Source organism: Equus caballus, chromosome 16 (genome assembly GCF_041296265.1).
Source record: "Equus caballus isolate H_3958 breed thoroughbred chromosome 16, TB-T2T, whole genome shotgun sequence".
Taxonomy (NCBI): domain Eukaryota; kingdom Metazoa; phylum Chordata; class Mammalia; order Perissodactyla; family Equidae; genus Equus; species Equus caballus.
Genome location: NC_091699.1, coordinates 62,926,150 through 62,943,740, shown reverse-complemented (window position 1 = coordinate 62,943,740; position 17,591 = coordinate 62,926,150). Strand labels below are relative to the sequence as shown.

The 17,591-nt window shown below is 38.4% G+C and overlaps 1 protein-coding gene across 10 annotated transcripts in view; it reads left to right on the top strand.

The window, feature by feature from the left end:
• The window catches only part of CNOT10 (CCR4-NOT transcription complex subunit 10), a 77,726-nt gene that overhangs the window by 9,152 nt on the left and 50,983 nt on the right, over window positions 1-17,591 (top strand). For all 10 annotated transcript variants that reach the window (XR_011426996.1, XR_011426995.1, XR_011426994.1 and 7 more), the window contains 2 exons: window positions 12,854-12,948; window positions 14,649-14,810. Coding sequence is in view for 4 of the 10 variants with exons in the window: in XM_070238061.1 (XP_070094162.1) it covers window positions 12,854-12,948; window positions 14,649-14,810 (257 nt within the window). In the remaining 6 variants the exon portion in view is untranslated. The remainder of the gene's footprint in view (window positions 1-12,853; window positions 12,949-14,648; window positions 14,811-17,591) is intronic.

The window sequence follows — 17,591 nt, the reverse complement described above, 5'->3', positions numbered from 1 at the left end:
TTTTATATGTGGGTCACTGCCACAGCTTGGCTGACGAGTGGTGTAGGTCCGTGCCCAGGATCCAAAACCTTGAACCTCGGCTGCTGAAGCAGAGTGCACTGACCTTAGGCACTAGGCACATGAGGTCAGCCCCCCATTTTTGCACATTTTAAAGTAATTGATCCTTACTGACTGTTATTGTGCAACTGAAAGTTTTGCAAAACGGATGTATTGTGTAAACAGTTAACAATAACTCATTGTTACTGGCTTTCTAAAGAAAAAGCTGTTTAACCATGTTCTTGTAAACTAGTAAACCCATTAAACTTTTCCTTCCCTCTTTTAGGACTCAGTTCTTTTTTATCTATATGCTGAAGTGGAAATGAAGTACTAATTTATCTGCTGATTTTAATTATCAGAAGTAACACTTCTTTTTTTTTTTTATTGAGTTTATGGTAGGTTACAATCTTGTGAAATTTCAATTGTACATCAATGTTTGTCAGTCATGTTGTAGGTGCACCACTTCACCCTTTGTGCCCACCCCCCACCCCACCTTTCCCCTGGTATCCACTAAACTGTTCTTGGTCCATAGTTTTAAATTCCTCATATGAGTGGAGTCATACACAGATTATCTTTCTCTCGCTGGCTTATTTCACTTAACATAATTCTCTCAAGGTCCATCCATGTTATTGCAAATGGAATGATTTTGTTCTGTTTTACAGCTGAGTAGTATTCCATTGTATATATGTACCACATCTTCTTTATCCATTCATCTGTTGCTGGGCACTTAGGTTGCTTCCATATCTTGGCTATTGTAAATAATGCTGCAATAAACATTGGGGTGCATAGGACTTTTGGGATTGCTGACTTCAAGCTCTTTGGATAAATACCCAGTAGTGGGATGGCTGCATTGTATGGTAGTTCTATTTTTACTTTTTGAGGAATCTCCATACTGTTTTCCATAGTGGCTGCACCAGTTTGCATTCCCACCAGCAGTGTATGAGGGTTCCTTTTTCTCTGCAACCTCTCCAACATTTGTTACTATTAGTTTAAGATATTTTTGTCATTCTAACGGGTATAAGGTGATATCTTAGTGTAGTTTTGATTTGCATTTCCCTGATGATCAGCGATGATGAGCATCTTTTCATGTGCCTATTGGCCATCAGTATATCTTCTTTGGAGAAATGTCTGTTCATGTCTCCAGCCCATTTTTTGATTGGGTTGTTTGATGTTTTGTTGTTGAGTTGCGAGAGTTCTTTATATATTATGGATATTAAGCCTTTGTCAGATATATGACTTGCAAATATTTTTTCCCAGTTAGTGGGTTGTTTTTTTTGTTTCAATCCTGTTTTCATTTGCCTTGAAGAAGCTCTTTAGTCTGATGAAGTCCCATTTGTTTATTCTTTCTATTGTTTCCCTTCTCTGAGAAGGCATGGTGTCTGAAAAGATCCTTTTAATACTGATGTCAAAGAGTGTACTGCCTACGTTTTCTTCCAGAAGCCTTATGGTTTCAGGTCTCACCTTTAGGTCTTTGATCCATTTTGAGTTTATTTTGGTGAATGGTGGAAAAGAATGGTCAATTTTCATTCTTTTACATGTGGCTTTCCAGTTTTCCCAGCACCATTTGTTGAAAAGACTTTCTTTTCTCCATTGTATGCCCTCAGCTCCTTTGTCAAAGATAAGCTGTCCATAGATGTGTGATTTTATTTCTGGGCTTTCAATTCTGTTCCATTGATCTGTGCACCTGTTTTTGTACCAGTACCATGCTGTTTTGATTTCCGTAGCTTTGTAGTATGTTTTGAAGTCAGGGATTGTGATGCCTCCCGTTTTGTTCTTTTTTCTCAGGATTGCTTTAGCAATTCGGGGTCTTTTGTTGCCCCATATGAATTTTAGGATTCTTTGTTCTAATTCAGTAAAGAATGTCATTGGGATTCTGATTGGGATGGCGTTGAATCTGTAGATTGCTTTAGGTAGAACGGACATTTTAACTATGTTTGTTCTTCCAATCCATGTACATGGAATGTCTTTCCATCTCCTTATGTCGTCATCCAATTCTCTCAGAAAGGCCTTGTAATTTTCATTATATAGGTCCTTCACTTCCTTAGTTAAATTTACCCCAAGGTATTTTATTCTTTTTGCTGCGATTGTGAATGGTGTTGTGTTCTTGATTTCTTTTTCTGTTGGTTCATTGCTGGAGTATAAAAATGCTACTGACTTATGCAAATTGATTTTATACCCCACAACTTTGCTGTAGTTGTTGATTACTTCTAACAGTTTTCCACTGGATTCTTTGGGGTTTTCTATATATAAGATCATGTCGTCTGCAAACAGCGAGAGTTTCACTTCTTCCCTCCCTATTTGGATTCCTTTTATTCCTTTTTCTTGCCTGATTGCTCTGGCCAGGACCTCCAGTACTATGTTAAATAAGAGTGGTGATAGAGGGCATCCTTGTCTCATTCCTGTTTTCAGGCGGATGGGGTTCAGTTTTTGCCCATTGAGTATGATGTTGGCTATGGGTTTGTCATATATGGCCTTTATTATGTTGAGGTAGTTTCCTTCTATGCCCATTTTGTTCAGAGTTTTTATCATAAATGGCTGTTGGATCTTGTCAAATGCCTTCTCTGCATCTATTGAGATGGTCATGTGGTTTTTATTCCTCAGTTTGTTGATGTGGTGTATCACGTTGATTGATTTGCGGATGTTGAACCATCCCTGTGTCCCTGGTATGAATCCCACCTGATCATGATGTATGATTCTTTTGATGAATTGCTGAATTCTGGTTGCCAAAATTTTGTTTAGAATTTTTGCATCTATGTTCATCGGTGATATTGGCCTGTAGTTCTCATTTTTCGTGGTGTCCTTGTCGGGTTTTGGTATCAGCGTGATGTTGGCCTCATAGAATGTGTTAGGAAGTGTTCCATCTTCCCTAATTTTCTGGAATAGCTTGAAAAGGATAGGTATTAAATCCTCTCTGAAAGTTTGGTAGAATTCCCCAGGAAAGCCATCTGGTCCTGGGGTTTTATTCTTTGGGATGCTTTTGATTGCTGTTTCAGTCTCCTTCCTTGTGATTGGTCTGTTCAAATTGTCTGCCTCTTCTTGAGTGAGCTTTGGGAGATTGTAGGAGTCCAAGAATTTATCCATTTCCTCTAGGTTATCCATTCTGTTGGCATATAGTTTTTTGTAGTATTCTCTTATAATCTGTTGTATTTCTGCAGAGTCTGTTGTTATTTCTCCTCGCTCATTTCTGATCTTGTTTATTTGAGCTTTCTCCCTTTTTTTCTTTGTAAGTCTGGCTGGTGGTTTGTCAATTTATTTATCTTCTCAAAAAACCAGCTCTTTGTCTCATTGATCCTTTCTACTGCCTTTTTCGTTTCAATAGTATTTATTTCTGCTCTGATTTTTATTATTTCTCTCCTTCTGCTGACTTTGGGCTTCATTTGTTCTTTTTTCTCTAGTTCAGTTAGGTGTGTTTTAAGGTTGCTTATTTGGGATTTTTCTTGTTTGTTAAGATGTGCCTGTATTGCGATGAATTTTCCTCTTAATACAGCTTTTGCTGTATCCCATACGAGTTGGTATGGCATGCTGTCATTTTCATTTGTTTCCAGGTATTTTTTCATTTCTTCTTTAATTTCTTCAATGATCCATTGCTTGTTCAGTAGTGTGTTGTTTAGTCTCCACATCTTTGTGCCTTTCTCAGCTTTTTTCTCGTAATTAACTTCTAGCCTTATAGCACTATGATCTGAGAAGATGCTTGTTATTATTTCCATTTTTTTAAATTTGTAGAGGCTTGCCTTGTTTCCCAGCATATGGTCTATCCTAGAGAATGTTCCATGTGCACTTGAGAAGAATGTGTATTCAGCTCTTTCAGGGTGGAGTGATCTATATATGTCTATTAAGTCCAATTGTTTTAGTTTTTCATTTAGCTCCACTATTTCCTTGTTGATTTTCTGTCTGGATGATCTGTCCATTGATGTGAGTGGGGTGTTGAGGTCCCCTACTATTATTGTGTTGTTTTTAACATCTTCCTTTAGGTCTGTTAATAGTTGCTTTATGAATCTTGGTGCTCCTGTGTTGGGTGCATAGATATTTATAAGCGTTATTTCTTCTTGATGAAGTGTCCCTTTGATCATTATATATTGTCCCTCTGTGTCTCTCTTTACCTGTCTTATTTTGAAATCCACTTGGTCTGATATGAGAATTGCAACACCTGCCTTTTTTTCCTTGCTATTTGCTTGAAGTATTGTCCTCCACCCCTTCACCCTGAGTCTGTGTTTGTCCTTGGGGCTGAGGTGTGTTTCCTGGAGGCAACAAATTGTTGGATCGTGTTCTTTAATCCATTTTGCCACTCTGTGTCTTTTTATTGGAGAGTTCAATCCGTTCACATTGAGAGTGATTATTGATGCATGTGGACTTAATGCTGTCAATCTGTCGTTCATTATCTTGTTTTCCTGTGTTTCTTTTCCTGTTTGCTTTAAACTACCTATTTAATACTGCAATTTCTTATGCGGGGTTTCTTTGATTTTTCCTTATTTATGATTTGTGGCTCTGTTCTGTCCTTTATTTTAGTGTCTACCTTGAAGTTTGTATTTAGAATCTCGTGTATAATATAGTCTATTCTCTGGTGGTCTCTTACTTGGCCAATACTGATTTAGACCCTTTGCTCTTCCCCTCCTAAATAATTATTTTCATTTTTCATTCCAACTCGTCTTATTAATTTGTAGTTAGAGTGATAAGATCGTCCTTGCTTTGGTAGTTTCCTTACCTTTACCCTAACGCTATAGTTGAATATTTGCTATCCTGTTCTGGTTCTATCCATTGGTCTCCCTAATCTGTGGATTGTGTCCCCTTTCTCCCTTTTTTCTTTTTTCAGGTATGAGAGCCTTCTTGAGGATTTCTTGTAATGGAGGGCTTTTGGTTACAAATTCCCTTAACTTTTGTTTGTCTGGAAAAGATTTAATTTCTCCCTCATATCTGAAGGAAATTCTTGCTGGATAGAGTATTCTTGGCTGAAGATTTTTATCCTTTAAAGTTTTGAATATGTCACTCCATTCTCTCCTAGCTTGTAGGGTTTCTGTAGAGAAATCCGCTGACAGTCTGATAGGGGCTCCTTTATAGGTTATTCTCTTTTTTTTTTTTCTTACTTCCCTGAGTATTCTTTCCTTATCTTTCCTTTTTGCCAATTTTACTACTATGTGCCTTGGGGTAGCTCTTTTTACATTGACAAATCTAGGAGATCTAAAACCCTCCTCTACACACATTTCTCCATCGATCCCTAGATTTGGGAAGTTCTCTTCAATAATTTCGTTAAGCACACTTTCTGCTCCATTTTCCTTTTCCATATTCTCGGGAATTCCTATGATCCTTATGTTCTTACTCCTCATTGAATCCATTATCTCTCGGAGATTTTCCTCATTTTTTTAAATTCTTAGTTCTCTTTCTTCCTCTGTCTGGAGCCATTCAGCCTGTCTATCTTCAATTATGTTAATTTGCTCTTCTATGGTGTCTACACGGGCATTCAGGGAATCCGTATTCTGTTTTATATGGTCCATTGTGTTTTTCATCTCAAGTAATTCTGTTTGATTCTTCTTTATGATTTCAAACTCTTTTGTGAAGTAACTCCAGAACTCGGCTTGTTTCTCTATCTTTCTCTCTACCTCATTGAGTTTTTTGATTATAGCTGCTCTGAACTCATTGTCACTTAGTTTACCTAATTCCAAGTCCTCAGGACTTAATTCTGTGTTTTTATTGTTTTCCTTCTGGTCTGGGGCTTTTTATAAGTTGCTGGATGGTAGAGGAGCGGTTTTTTCGCATGGTGGTAGAATTCGGTTGCAGTTACAGCCTGTCGCCACTAGAAGGGGGTCAAGAGCCGCGTGTTATGAGCTCTCCGCCTTGGGGCAAGATGGCTGCGCCCACTGGCTTTGCGAGGGGGGGGCCTATTACTCACAGGCGCCAGTCTGGGTTCAGGTCAGTTCTGTTCTCTGGTCTCCCGAGGCCCTTGGTTTATGGGGTCCCCGCGGACGGAAGCTTTCCCCCGTCAGCGGGTTTCCACTGAACCAGCGGCAGGAGTCCTGGATGATCCCCCAGTCATGCGGCCCCCCCCCACCCCACCCCCCCGCTCCTTCCCCACCCGCGCCGCAGCGATCGCAGACTCTAGGGGAGGGAGCGATGTTCTCTCCTACCGTTCCAGCGCCTCCGAGGCTGTAAGTAGGATTTATGATCTCCGCCTTCTTGGTATTGTAGGTCTCTAACGAGCTGGCATTATGTTTATTCTCTGAAATTCAGTTCTTCCAATCTTTTGTTGTATTTTGGAGGGGAGAGAATCCAGGGTCAGCTCACCCCGTCATTTTGCTCCACCAGAAGTAACACTTCTCATAAACCCAAATACCAGAATACCTTTTTTTGTAGGGCACATCTGAGTCTTAGATAACTTTACTTAAGCACAAGTTATATTTTGTTCTTAGTATAAGTGGTGATTCTCGAAAAAGTATGCCATCTAATGGGAGTTTTACAGTGAACTGTGTTTATGAGGAGCTGTTCCATAATCAAGTAACACTAAATTTAATTTCATTGTTAATTTGTGTGTTTAAAGTACAGAAATAAGTATATTTAAAAAAAAAACTGCGAGAATCCTCAGTTGTTCTGTGAAAAAGAAAGGGAGCAGGGAGCTAATATTCATTTTGCATCTCCAAGCGTAGAGTTAGGTGGCCAAGGGGAGACCAGACTGAACATGTGACTGATTCCAAGACTTGTGCTCTTTTCATTATACCTTGTTGGCTTCTTGAGAGAGAGCTCGGGAGTCGTTACTGACTGCTGATGTGTGCCAGGCCAGGGCTTCCCAGGGTCAGCTCTGCTGAGGACTGGTTCTTTGAAATGCTCCTGGAATATAGGTTTCTAGGCAGTTACCAAAAAAATGCCCACATCATAAATGTACATAAAATGTAGTGGGTTCTCACACTCACAAGCCCCCCCATCTACACCGGCAGTCAGTAGACTCCTGACGGTAACCACTTATCTGACTTCTAAACCTTATATTAGTTTTAGGCAGGCGTTTAAAAGTAAAACTTTAAAAAAAGTAACCTATACTCCTTATAAAAATTTAAACAATAGAGTACGAAGGAAAGTAGGCTCTCTCCCTCCTCCATCCCACTTCCTAGAGGTAACCACTGAGAATTTGATGTCTGTCCTTCCGGACTTTATTTTGCACGAATTCGCAAATACGTATCTGTGTATGTATTTTTTCAAAATGTGGGGTTCAGTTGTATAAAACTGTTTGCAGTCTGTTTCTTTTATTTAACAAGATGTTGTAGGTATTTTTCATGTCAAAGCATCATGTCGATGCAGCTGCTTTTTAACAATTGCTTAGTGTATCATTGTATTCCTGGACTTTGACTCAGTTCAGTCTCTTAAGGATATTTATTTGTAGACATTCTCTATTATAAATAGTGCTGCAGCGAGCATCTGTGTGTCCTTGAGCATGTGTGTTTTTAGGGCGAATGCCTAGGAATGGGGTTGTTTCATCAAAGGCTATTACAGAGATACTAGTTACTTTCCAGGAGGTTGTACCAATTTACGCTCACACCCAACAGGGCTTCTCCACACTCCACCCAAGCTGGTTATTACCAGAAGTCTTTACAACCTGATTACTGATTTTATTTTTATTTTCATTTATATTTATTTAATAATGAGGTTGAATTTCATTTCATGTGTTATTAAAGTATTTATATTTACTCTTCTTTCAAAATATTTCTGGTGTTTGAGGAAAGCCATGAAGGACTGTGGCAGTGAGGCTGCCCTTGGTGAAGGGCCAGAGCCTACTGAGGATAGGAAACTTTGTTTATCTAGGCAGCTCTTAGAAAGCCATTGGGGAGCGGGGAGTCACACTTCCTCAGTGTCCAGGAAAGGGGGCTTGTGATGGATGAGGTATGGGAAGGAGCTATTAGGAAAGGCAAAACTCTGGGGCAGAAGACTGGGAGAACATTCTGCCAGCTCTAGCCCCAGCCCAAGTCCGTGTTGGCAGATGTGTGGGGAATAGGGAAGAGTGGAAAGGAGACAGCGAGCAGAGGAACCCTGTGACAGGTGTGCTTCTCAACAACTTTCTGGAACTTAGGGAGGCTAAGGAGGCAGTTTGACGTGGTGGAAGGACACCAGCTTTGAGTTCAAAATTCACCTTCACTGCTTCTTGAGTGACCTTGGGCAAGGTATTTAACCTCTCTGAGCCATTGTTTCCTAGCCTGTGAAGTGACATTAACATCTGTCTTGCAAGTTGTAATGATTAGTGATAATTTGCATAAAGCTCCTAGCGTAAAGGTGGCATTTAACAAAATGTCTGGTGTTCACTGTTATTACCAATAACAAACCAGATGTCTAGCCGCTCCTAGGGAAGAGAGAAGAGACCCAAATCTCCCTTGCCTTCCTGTCAAGGGGATTTTGAGTTAATATAAGCAAAGGCCAAAAGGCTTGGGAGCCTGACAACAGTGCATGTCCAGAGCCCTGTCACCCTGGAGATCTTAGTGGTCTTTGAGGAGAGGATGCTGAGCAGAGGAACTGGAAATGGTAATTCCTCTATAAGGAAGCAGTCCCTGAACTTGGTGGTCCTTTCCCTTAGGCCAGAGACGGCAGCCTGAAAAGGGGGAAGGAAAGGAGCTGGGGATTGCTCCACACCCCTGAGGCTCCCCGCTCCTATTCCATTCCTAGACCCTGTGCTGAGGAGAAGCTTCGCTGGGGACAGAGCAGTGTGCTCCTCAAGTGATTGGGAGCAAAATCTGCTAGAGTTTGAGGCTGGCTCTATAACTTACTAACTTTGTGACCTTGGCCAACCTTCTTACCACTCTTCAGTCTGTTTGGCTACAGAATGAGAGGTACCTACCTGAGAACTGATTTGAAGATTAAACGAGTTAATTCATTTGAAGTGCTTAGGATTTGCTTAACACATAATAAGCGCTCCATAAATGTTAGCTGCTATTATTGTTATTGTTACAATTAGATAGTAATTGCAGATAGTATGGGGTAGAGAAGCAGATATCTTAAGCTAGAACCTGGCATAGAAGGGCCTGGAAGGAATGATGGTTGTTTCAAAGCTACAAGCAGTTATCATTGGGGTCCTGTTCCCTCAGGACTTCCCATCCCTAACTCCTCCTCCTTATTTAGGTCCAACCTCACTTCCTATCCCCACCCCTCTCTATCACGGCCCCCTGTTATTAGCATAGCTTTATTCAGATCTGGAATTGTGTATTTGTATACTATCTCCCCAAGGGCTCTCTGAGTTTCACAATTGCTGGAACTTGTCTGTGTGGTTCATATTTGCATCCCTAGCACTTAGAACAATGCTTGATCCATAGTGGTCTTTCAACTATTTATGAATTGAATGAATGCCCTGAATTTATTATATACAGGCCAGACTATCACAGGTAAAAAACAACTCCCAGGCAAGTGTTGTGTCTCTGCATGGCCAAGGTTAAAGAGTGAACAGTGTTTTCAGGGCAACTTGGGTGACGGTGATGGTAGTGGTTGTAGGCATTATTATTGTTATTTTTTTAAATGAATTTTTAAAAAAATTTTTGTTTATTTATTTTTGAGAAGAATGGCCCTGAGCCAACATCTGCTGCCAATCCTCCTCTTTTTGCTGAGGAAGACTGGCCCTGAGCTAACATCCATGCCCATCTTCCTCTACTTTATATGTGGGACGCCTACCACAGCATGGTTTGCCAAGCACTGCCATGTCCGCCCCGGGATCTGAACCAGTGAAGCCCGGGTGGCTGCAGCAGAATGTGCACGCTTAACCGCTACACCACCCGGCTGGCGCCAACCTGGAGCCTTTGTTGGTGAATACAACCAAGAAACAGAATATTCTTTGGGAGATACTGAAATATAAAAGATAGGTTTTTAAAACAAAAGGCAGATTTTTTTAAACAAAATTAAAATATTAATGTTAAAAATGATTAATATTCACAACATCTATGTAATATTCTTGCCATTAATGTTAAACTTAATGCAATTGAGGAAACAATCAAATAAATCCAAAATGTGGTACATTCTGCTAGGTAACTAACTTAGACTTTAAAAAAATCAGTGACTTGATAAGCAAAAAAATGAGGTGTTCTGGAGTGAAAGAAACTAAAGCAACCATTAATATGTTCTCTATTTCAATAGTTCTGTCATTTTGAGAATGTTACATAAATGGAGATTCATAATTTGTTAACCTTTTGCCACATCTGCTTTCTCTCTTGCTATACTTTTCGCTGAATCATTTGAAAGTAATATGGCACTTAACAACCAAGCTAAATGTGTGAGCCTTGATTGGCTCCTGGATTGGGAAAGAAAAATAAAGCTATAAGACTTTTCTTAGAACAATCAGGGAAATTTGAGTGGAAATTAATGGACTATTCATGAAATGATGTTCTTGAATGTTTGTTACTTTTCTTAGTGGGATTGTTTTATTTTAGGTAGGAGAGTGTCATTAATCTTAGGAGAGGCATGCTGAAGTATTTAGGGGTTAAGTGCCATATTGTTTTCATATGATTCAGTGAAAAGTATGTATAAATAGCAAGAGAGAAAGCAAATGTGGCAAAATGTTAAAAAACTGAATCTCCATTTACATAGCATTCTTGAAATGACAATTATTGAAATGGAGAACAAATTAGTGGTTGCTGGGGGTAGGGAGGCAGGAAGGAAGTGGGTGTGGCTATAAAAGTGTAAGAGGAAGGATCCTTGTGTTGATGGAAATGTGTTTCTTGACTTTCCTTGTCAGTGTCCTTATTGTGATATTGTACTACAGTTTTGCAAGATGTTACCATTTGGGGAAACTGGGTACAGGATATAAGGAATCTCTCTGTTATTTCTTACAACTGCATATGAATCTACAATTATCTTAGAATAAAAAGCTTAATGTCAAAAACAGTGAATCTAGGGGAAGACAAAATGGGTGTTCATTGCATATTCTTTCAGCTTTTCTGTAGGTCTGAAAAATTTCAAAATTGAAAGTTTCAAAATTGAAAGTTGAGGGAGGGAGTTGGAGTATAAAAAGATCCAAAAACTTCATAGAAAAGTAGATTGGTGGTTTTTGTAAAATCAAAAGAAAGTTTTCTAAGTGGGAAAAATATGTGTAAATCGTAGAAGAAAACAGTTTATAAAAACTATCTTAATTAAGTACAACTTGATTTTGAGATCACTACCTCAGGGAAAAGCAAGAAATGTCATGGTTAATTTGAGGTTAAATGAAGTTACGATAGTCTATAGCATTAGCTAGCTAGACCTTCTCCAGGCACTGTCGCTTTCCTCGCCTCCCTGCCATTCCCATTCCCAAAGTCTTAATTATGTTATGGCATCGAATAAACATGAAAGGGGCTGCAAGATTTTGAAACCTGTTTAAACACAGATTTAAAGGACTTAACATTCTTTATGCTGCCTTGATGCATTAGATGCTGAGTTTAATGGCTCTCTGGATGTGGTTACCTGGAAATATTTATTAACTTCTGTTAACTTAAACTTTGTTGCCTCTTCTTTCCTTTAAAAAAATTAAAAGCTCAGGTCTCTTTTTCTGTGTAGAATGGGAACTGTGTTTTTAAATTGTTCTAATTATGTTTAAGGCTGCTACTATGTAATTTACAGACAAAGGGTGGAAGTTTGTGAAAACTCAGTAAGCGTCAGGTAGGGCCTGGCACTGTGGCCGAATGGTTAGTCCACTTCGGTGGCCCAGGGCTTCACCGGTTCGGAATCTGGGCTCAGACCTAGCACCACTCATCAAGCCATGCGGCCTCCCACATAGCACAACCAGAAGGACCTACAACTAGAATATACAACTATGTACTAGGGGTGCTTTGGGGAGAAGAAGAAAAAAAGAAGATTGGCAACAGATGTAAGCTCAGGTGCCAATCCTTAAAAAGACAACACAAACAAAAAAAGACGTCATGTATTCTCCAGAATGTGATTTCATGATTTAGGTTCCTGTCTCTCATCTGACATGAAGGCTCCAAATCCTAAGAAGAAAATGGAGGAAATGTTCCTACAAGACCCTCCCCTCCAAGATCATCTACCACAGTGTATGGACTAGGCTTGCTCTAGAAAGATCCATTGTGAACAAGAAGAGATGGGATAACTTCACTGTAGTTGTGCCCACAAATTTTGGGATCGATGATGATAACTCTTTAGTGAAAGAAAAGGAATTGAAGCATTTGTCAGAGCAATTAAAAGTGGTGTACTTGAGTGGTTTTAGACTTGGTTCAGCTGAGATTTTTTACGTGTATTTTGGGATTCTGTTTTCAGTAAAAGAACTGAAAAGTCTAATTTTTAAAATAGTAAATTGTAGGGCAGGAATCATTAATCTTAGAATGTATATGGACACTTAATCCTGTGAAGGAAGCTTTTCAAATGTGTTAATCTTGGCTTTTGGATTTCTAAGCCTATGAAAGCATTCTTTGCCTGGAAATTGAGCACTTATCAATTTAGTTTTCTAATTGTTGAGTGTTGCTGTGTTGCAACTGGATTATAAACTTCTTGAAGGCATCGTACATGTATTTATAATCTCCTTGTGTCTCCAGGACCTGGTATCGTTTCTTAAATATGTGGGACTCTTGGTGTATTGCTGGGGGCAGAGCTCATATTTTTAAGAGAGCACAACATTCTCAGCCCAAATTACCTGAAGGACAGAGCTGTAATCCTTACCTAAGTGATGGTGGGTTTCCATTATGCGTGAGCATGGCCAGGGAAGCATTTCCTAAATTCTCAGAGGAGTCACTTCTGACTCACGTTAACGCTAATTAGCCCTTGTAGTAGAGAGAACTCTAACTTTGGCAGCTTCATTAGGAAAAAGACAAGTAAACTAGGGACACATTCACTGCACAACATGTATTTTTAAGAAACTGTAAAACTGTGTTTGCAGATCAGGGAGCAGAGAAACATGAGGGGACAGGTCAGTCCTCTGGGATCACTGATCAAGAGAAGGAGTTGTCCGCAAATGCTTTCCAAGCGTTCACGGTAAGAAATGGTTTCTCTTAATCTCCATTTTTAGGATCTGTGAAGTATGAATCTTTTAATAGTGAGTTTTTAAATTATAATTTTGTTCTGTAATAATTCAAGAGTTGAGTTTAGAAAGTAGTTTTAGTTTTAAAATTAAAAAAAAATCTTTTCAGAGTTTAAATGTAGGGAAAGGAATGGGAGTGATTTGAGCCATTCCCAGGTTTTTGTTTTCATAAACATGTTTTACCTCTCACAGTGTTGTTTTGTCTTTTAATTTTATATTTTTAATATGTGAGTCAGTATTTTCATTTCAGTATTTTGTTCAGTTCTTTCTTGAATGTGCATTAAAATGGAACGCTAAGTTTCTCGTTAAAACTTTAACTTTTCTGGCATTAAACAATATGAAAGAAAACCTTGATTATCAGATTACATACATGTAAGCAGAAGAACTTGATTCTTGCGTATTCAGAGTATATCTACAGTAGTCCCCCCTTATCCGTGGTCCCGCTTTCCGCAGTTTCAGTTATCCGCAGTCAACTGTGGTCCAAAAATATTAAATGGGAAATTCCAGAAATAAATGATTCCTAAGTTTCAAATTGTGTGCTGTTCTTTTTTTTTTTTAAAGATTGATTCACCTTTTTTTTTTTTTTAAGATTTTATTTTTCCTTTTCCTCCTCAAAGCCCCCCCAGTACGTAGTTGTATATTTTTAGTTGTGGCATGTAGGATGCCACCTCAGCATGGCTTGATGAGCAGTGCCGTGTCCGCGCCCAGGATCCAAACTAGTGAAACCCTGGGCTGCCGAAGCAGAGTGTGAGAACTTAACCACTTGGCCACGGGGCCAGCTTATGTGCTATTCTGAGTAGCATGATGAAACCTTGCATAGTCCCACCCGGGGTGTAAATCATCCCTTTGTCCAACGTATCCACTCTGTATGCTATCCACCCCTTAGTCAGATAGTAGCCTTGTTGGTTATCAGATCTTACTGTCAGGATACCGCAGTGCTTGTGTTCAGGTAATCCGTATCGTACTTAATAATGGCCCCAAAGTGCAAGAGTAGTGATGCTGGCAGTTTGAAAATGCCAAAGAGAAGTTATTGTTATTAATCTCTTACTATACCTAATTTATAAATTAAATTTCATCATAGGTATATAGGTATGTACAGGAAAAAGCATAGTGTATATATATATATATATATATATATGTAGGGTTTGATACTATCCACGGTTTCAAGCATCCACTGGGGGTCTTGGAGTTAACCCTGTGGATAAGGGGAACTACTGTACTAGAAATTAAAATTTGGAGTAATTAATCATATTACCTTTCTTGGCTAGCTTCAGCTATTATACCCTGCTAACAATATATACCTATATATATAGTATGTATATATCACATGTAAGTATATTATTTACCAGTACATGTATATCAATCTATGTGTCTTAGAGATATAATATACATGTATCAGTGTTAGAGTTTGTGTCTTGGAAAATAAATATCCGCAATTTTTTTCCAGTTTTATTGAGATGTAATTGACATATCAGTTTCTTAATTGACATGAATATTAATTCATCTACTGACTTTAATTAGTATATTTAAGGGGATTACATCTGTCTTTTTTAAGAATTTTTCAAATAAAGAGTGAAATATATTTGGAAATGAATGTATAGTTCTTAAAGCTGGCATGTAATTTTGTTTGTGTATGTATTTTTTTTTGTTTTAGGCTGGAAATTACGATGCTTGTCTGCAACACCTTGCCTCCCTACAAGATATAAACAAAGATGATTATAAAATAATTTTGAATACAGCAGTGGCTGAGTTTTTTAAAAGTAACCAAACAACAACAGATAGTTTGAGACAAACACTTACCCAGCTGAAGAATCAGGTGATACACAAATGAATTTAGCTTTAAAAATATTGTGGTATTGCCTAAACTGTGAAATAAAAATAGTTAAGGGAAATTAATGTGACTTCTTGTCTGATATTGATAGCACCATTTCTAATATACCTGAAACATTTGTTGGTATTAATTTTATTTGTATAAAATTATTATTCTAAGAAATGAACTGTATGTTGTGTGATTTGATTTTCTATTGGATATGTAACTTGAACAGAATAGACTAATATACCAAATTTGGATGAGTTTTGAAAATTAAAGTAGAAATATATGAAGAAGCTTAGCTGCTGAGATATATCTTATTTATAACTGCAAAGATCTGATTATTATTAACGTCAAAATGTGTTAGTATTTTGAATCAGGAGATGGTTAATAGATAGAAGATATTCTGATTTATACTTGGTTTGGGGCTAGCCTTGGTCATTGGTTTGGTCATAGTGGCAACATTTCTTGCATCACAAGAATAGACCTTTGATATTCAAGAGGGATGATGATGATGATGATGTTATCAGCTAGCAGACATTTAGTGCTCACTGTGTAACAAGGCCCTGCTACGAACCTTGTATGTACAGCATCTCACTTACACTTCCCTGTAGCCCAATGAAGTAGCACTGTAATTTTTCTCATTTTACAGATGGGAAAGCTGAGGTACAGGTGGCTTGTGTAAGTTTTCTGAAGGCACAAAGCTTTTAAGTAATAAGAGCTGCATAAACCCAGTTCTGTTTGACTCTAGGGCCTGTGTTTTTAATTACAGCTTTATGCTGTAGAAGGTCTTGAGACCTTTTGAGCCCCTGTCCTATCATCATGAATACCACGGTAGCATAGAGTATCACCCCAAAGTGTGATATAGTTAGAAGTAAGTCACCTTTAAGCACTTCATAATTCTTTATAGGAATAAAGATACTATATACTATCACTCTAACCATGGTATAGTTAGAAATAAGTAACCTCTTCATAATTCTTTATGGGAGTAAAATAATTTTTCAACACTATTACAGTTCTTCAACAAAAACGAGCATAGCCAACATTTATTAAATGCTTACTTGATTCTAAATTCCGTATTAAGTGCTTTTTATGCCTTATCTCATATAATCCTCACAGTCAACCCTTGAACTTACCTCAATTTTTAAACTGAGGTTTAGGGAACTTAATTATTTTAATTTACACAGCTAGGAAATGAGGGAGCAGGATTTGAACCAGACGTTCTGACTCTTGAGCTTGTTCTCATAACTACCTCAGTCTTTGTAAATTTAAGTGTCATCCCATTTCATTATTACTCCGGTGTTATTAGCCATGACTTTATCTGGAGCTCCAGAATCAAAAGAAAGATGATAATTTGTTGATATCTAGTACACGTGCTCTATGACCCCATAGACATTTCTTCCAGGGAACATTTATTTGGTTTTTGAGCACAAGTTTATTCTTAAACTTTTGTTTTTAGAATAAGAGGCTCTTGCAAACTTCCTGTTAAGTCAAGAAAACTACTTTCTTAAATCCTTTCACCAGCCTTTATTCTTAATAAGGTTGACTCAGTAACCCCCCCACACGCACACACCCCCAGTGACTTCCATCTCTCTTGAGTTTCCGAGAAGCGTTTGCACTTGTGTCTCCCGGCTTTCTCTAAATCATACTTCTGTTCAGTCACATGTCCTGGGCATAGTGACACACCTTTTCATCCTATTCTGCTTTCATTAACTTTTTTTCTCATTTGATGAGTAATTTTTGTTCTGGCTGGAGCAATTACTGAATTATTTTGATGAAATATAAAAAATGTGGCTATCATGTCATAAATTCAACCATTGCTGAATCCAAAACTCCTTAATTTATCCAGAATCCCCTCTCAGCCTAAGAATTAATCTTTTCTTAGCTCATTCTCTCTCCATTACATGACTACCAAAAAGTGTTGTCTTTCTTTGGAAATTCTTTTCTCTACTTAAAGAGACTGTTTTTAATCTCTTGAAAATAGTGACTTGATAAGTGAAGATTATCAAGAACCCCAGACTCATTGAGATGCACATGCTGTTTTTCAGCTAGCACCCATTGTTAACGTTTGAACCTCCTTGTCAAGCTCACCATACAGGTGATTGAAGTCTGCAGAAGTCTGATTACAAATCACTATGTGTCATGAACCTCCTGGTTCCTTGCCATTAGCCAAACCAATGTTGTTAAGTCCGTGTATATCAAAGTTCCCCTGCTTAATTTAGGGAAATGTCACTCTTAGAATTAATTACTTAACACTGCTCAGTAGTTTATTGCAATCTTTGTAATGGCAAAGAAAGTTTAAGGACAGGTAGAATTCCAGTTTCATGTGTTACATGGAATTACAGAATGGTTGTGAAGCTTGATTAAAATTAAAAAGCCTGAGGCTGGCCCTGTGGCCAAGTGGTTAAATTCACGTGCCCCGCTTCCGCTTCTGGGGCCCAGGGTTTCGCTGGTTCGGATCCTGTGTACAGACATGGCACTGCTCATCAAGCCATGCTGAGGCGGCATCCCACATAGCACAGCCAGAAAGACCTACAACTGGAATATACAACTATGTACTGGGGGGCTTTGAGAAGAAGAAAAAAAAAGAAGATTGGCAACAGATGTTAGCTTAGGTGCCAATCTTTAAAAAAAAAAACTGAAAAGCCTATTGCTGCAGCTTACAGAAGGGATATACAGATAGTCATTAACTTTAAAAAGCAAAGCGTTGTGATGTTTTTCTTTTGGTCGCAGATGTGGATTTTAGGGTTCTAGCAAAGCCATTAAAAGCCTATTTTCACTGCCGTG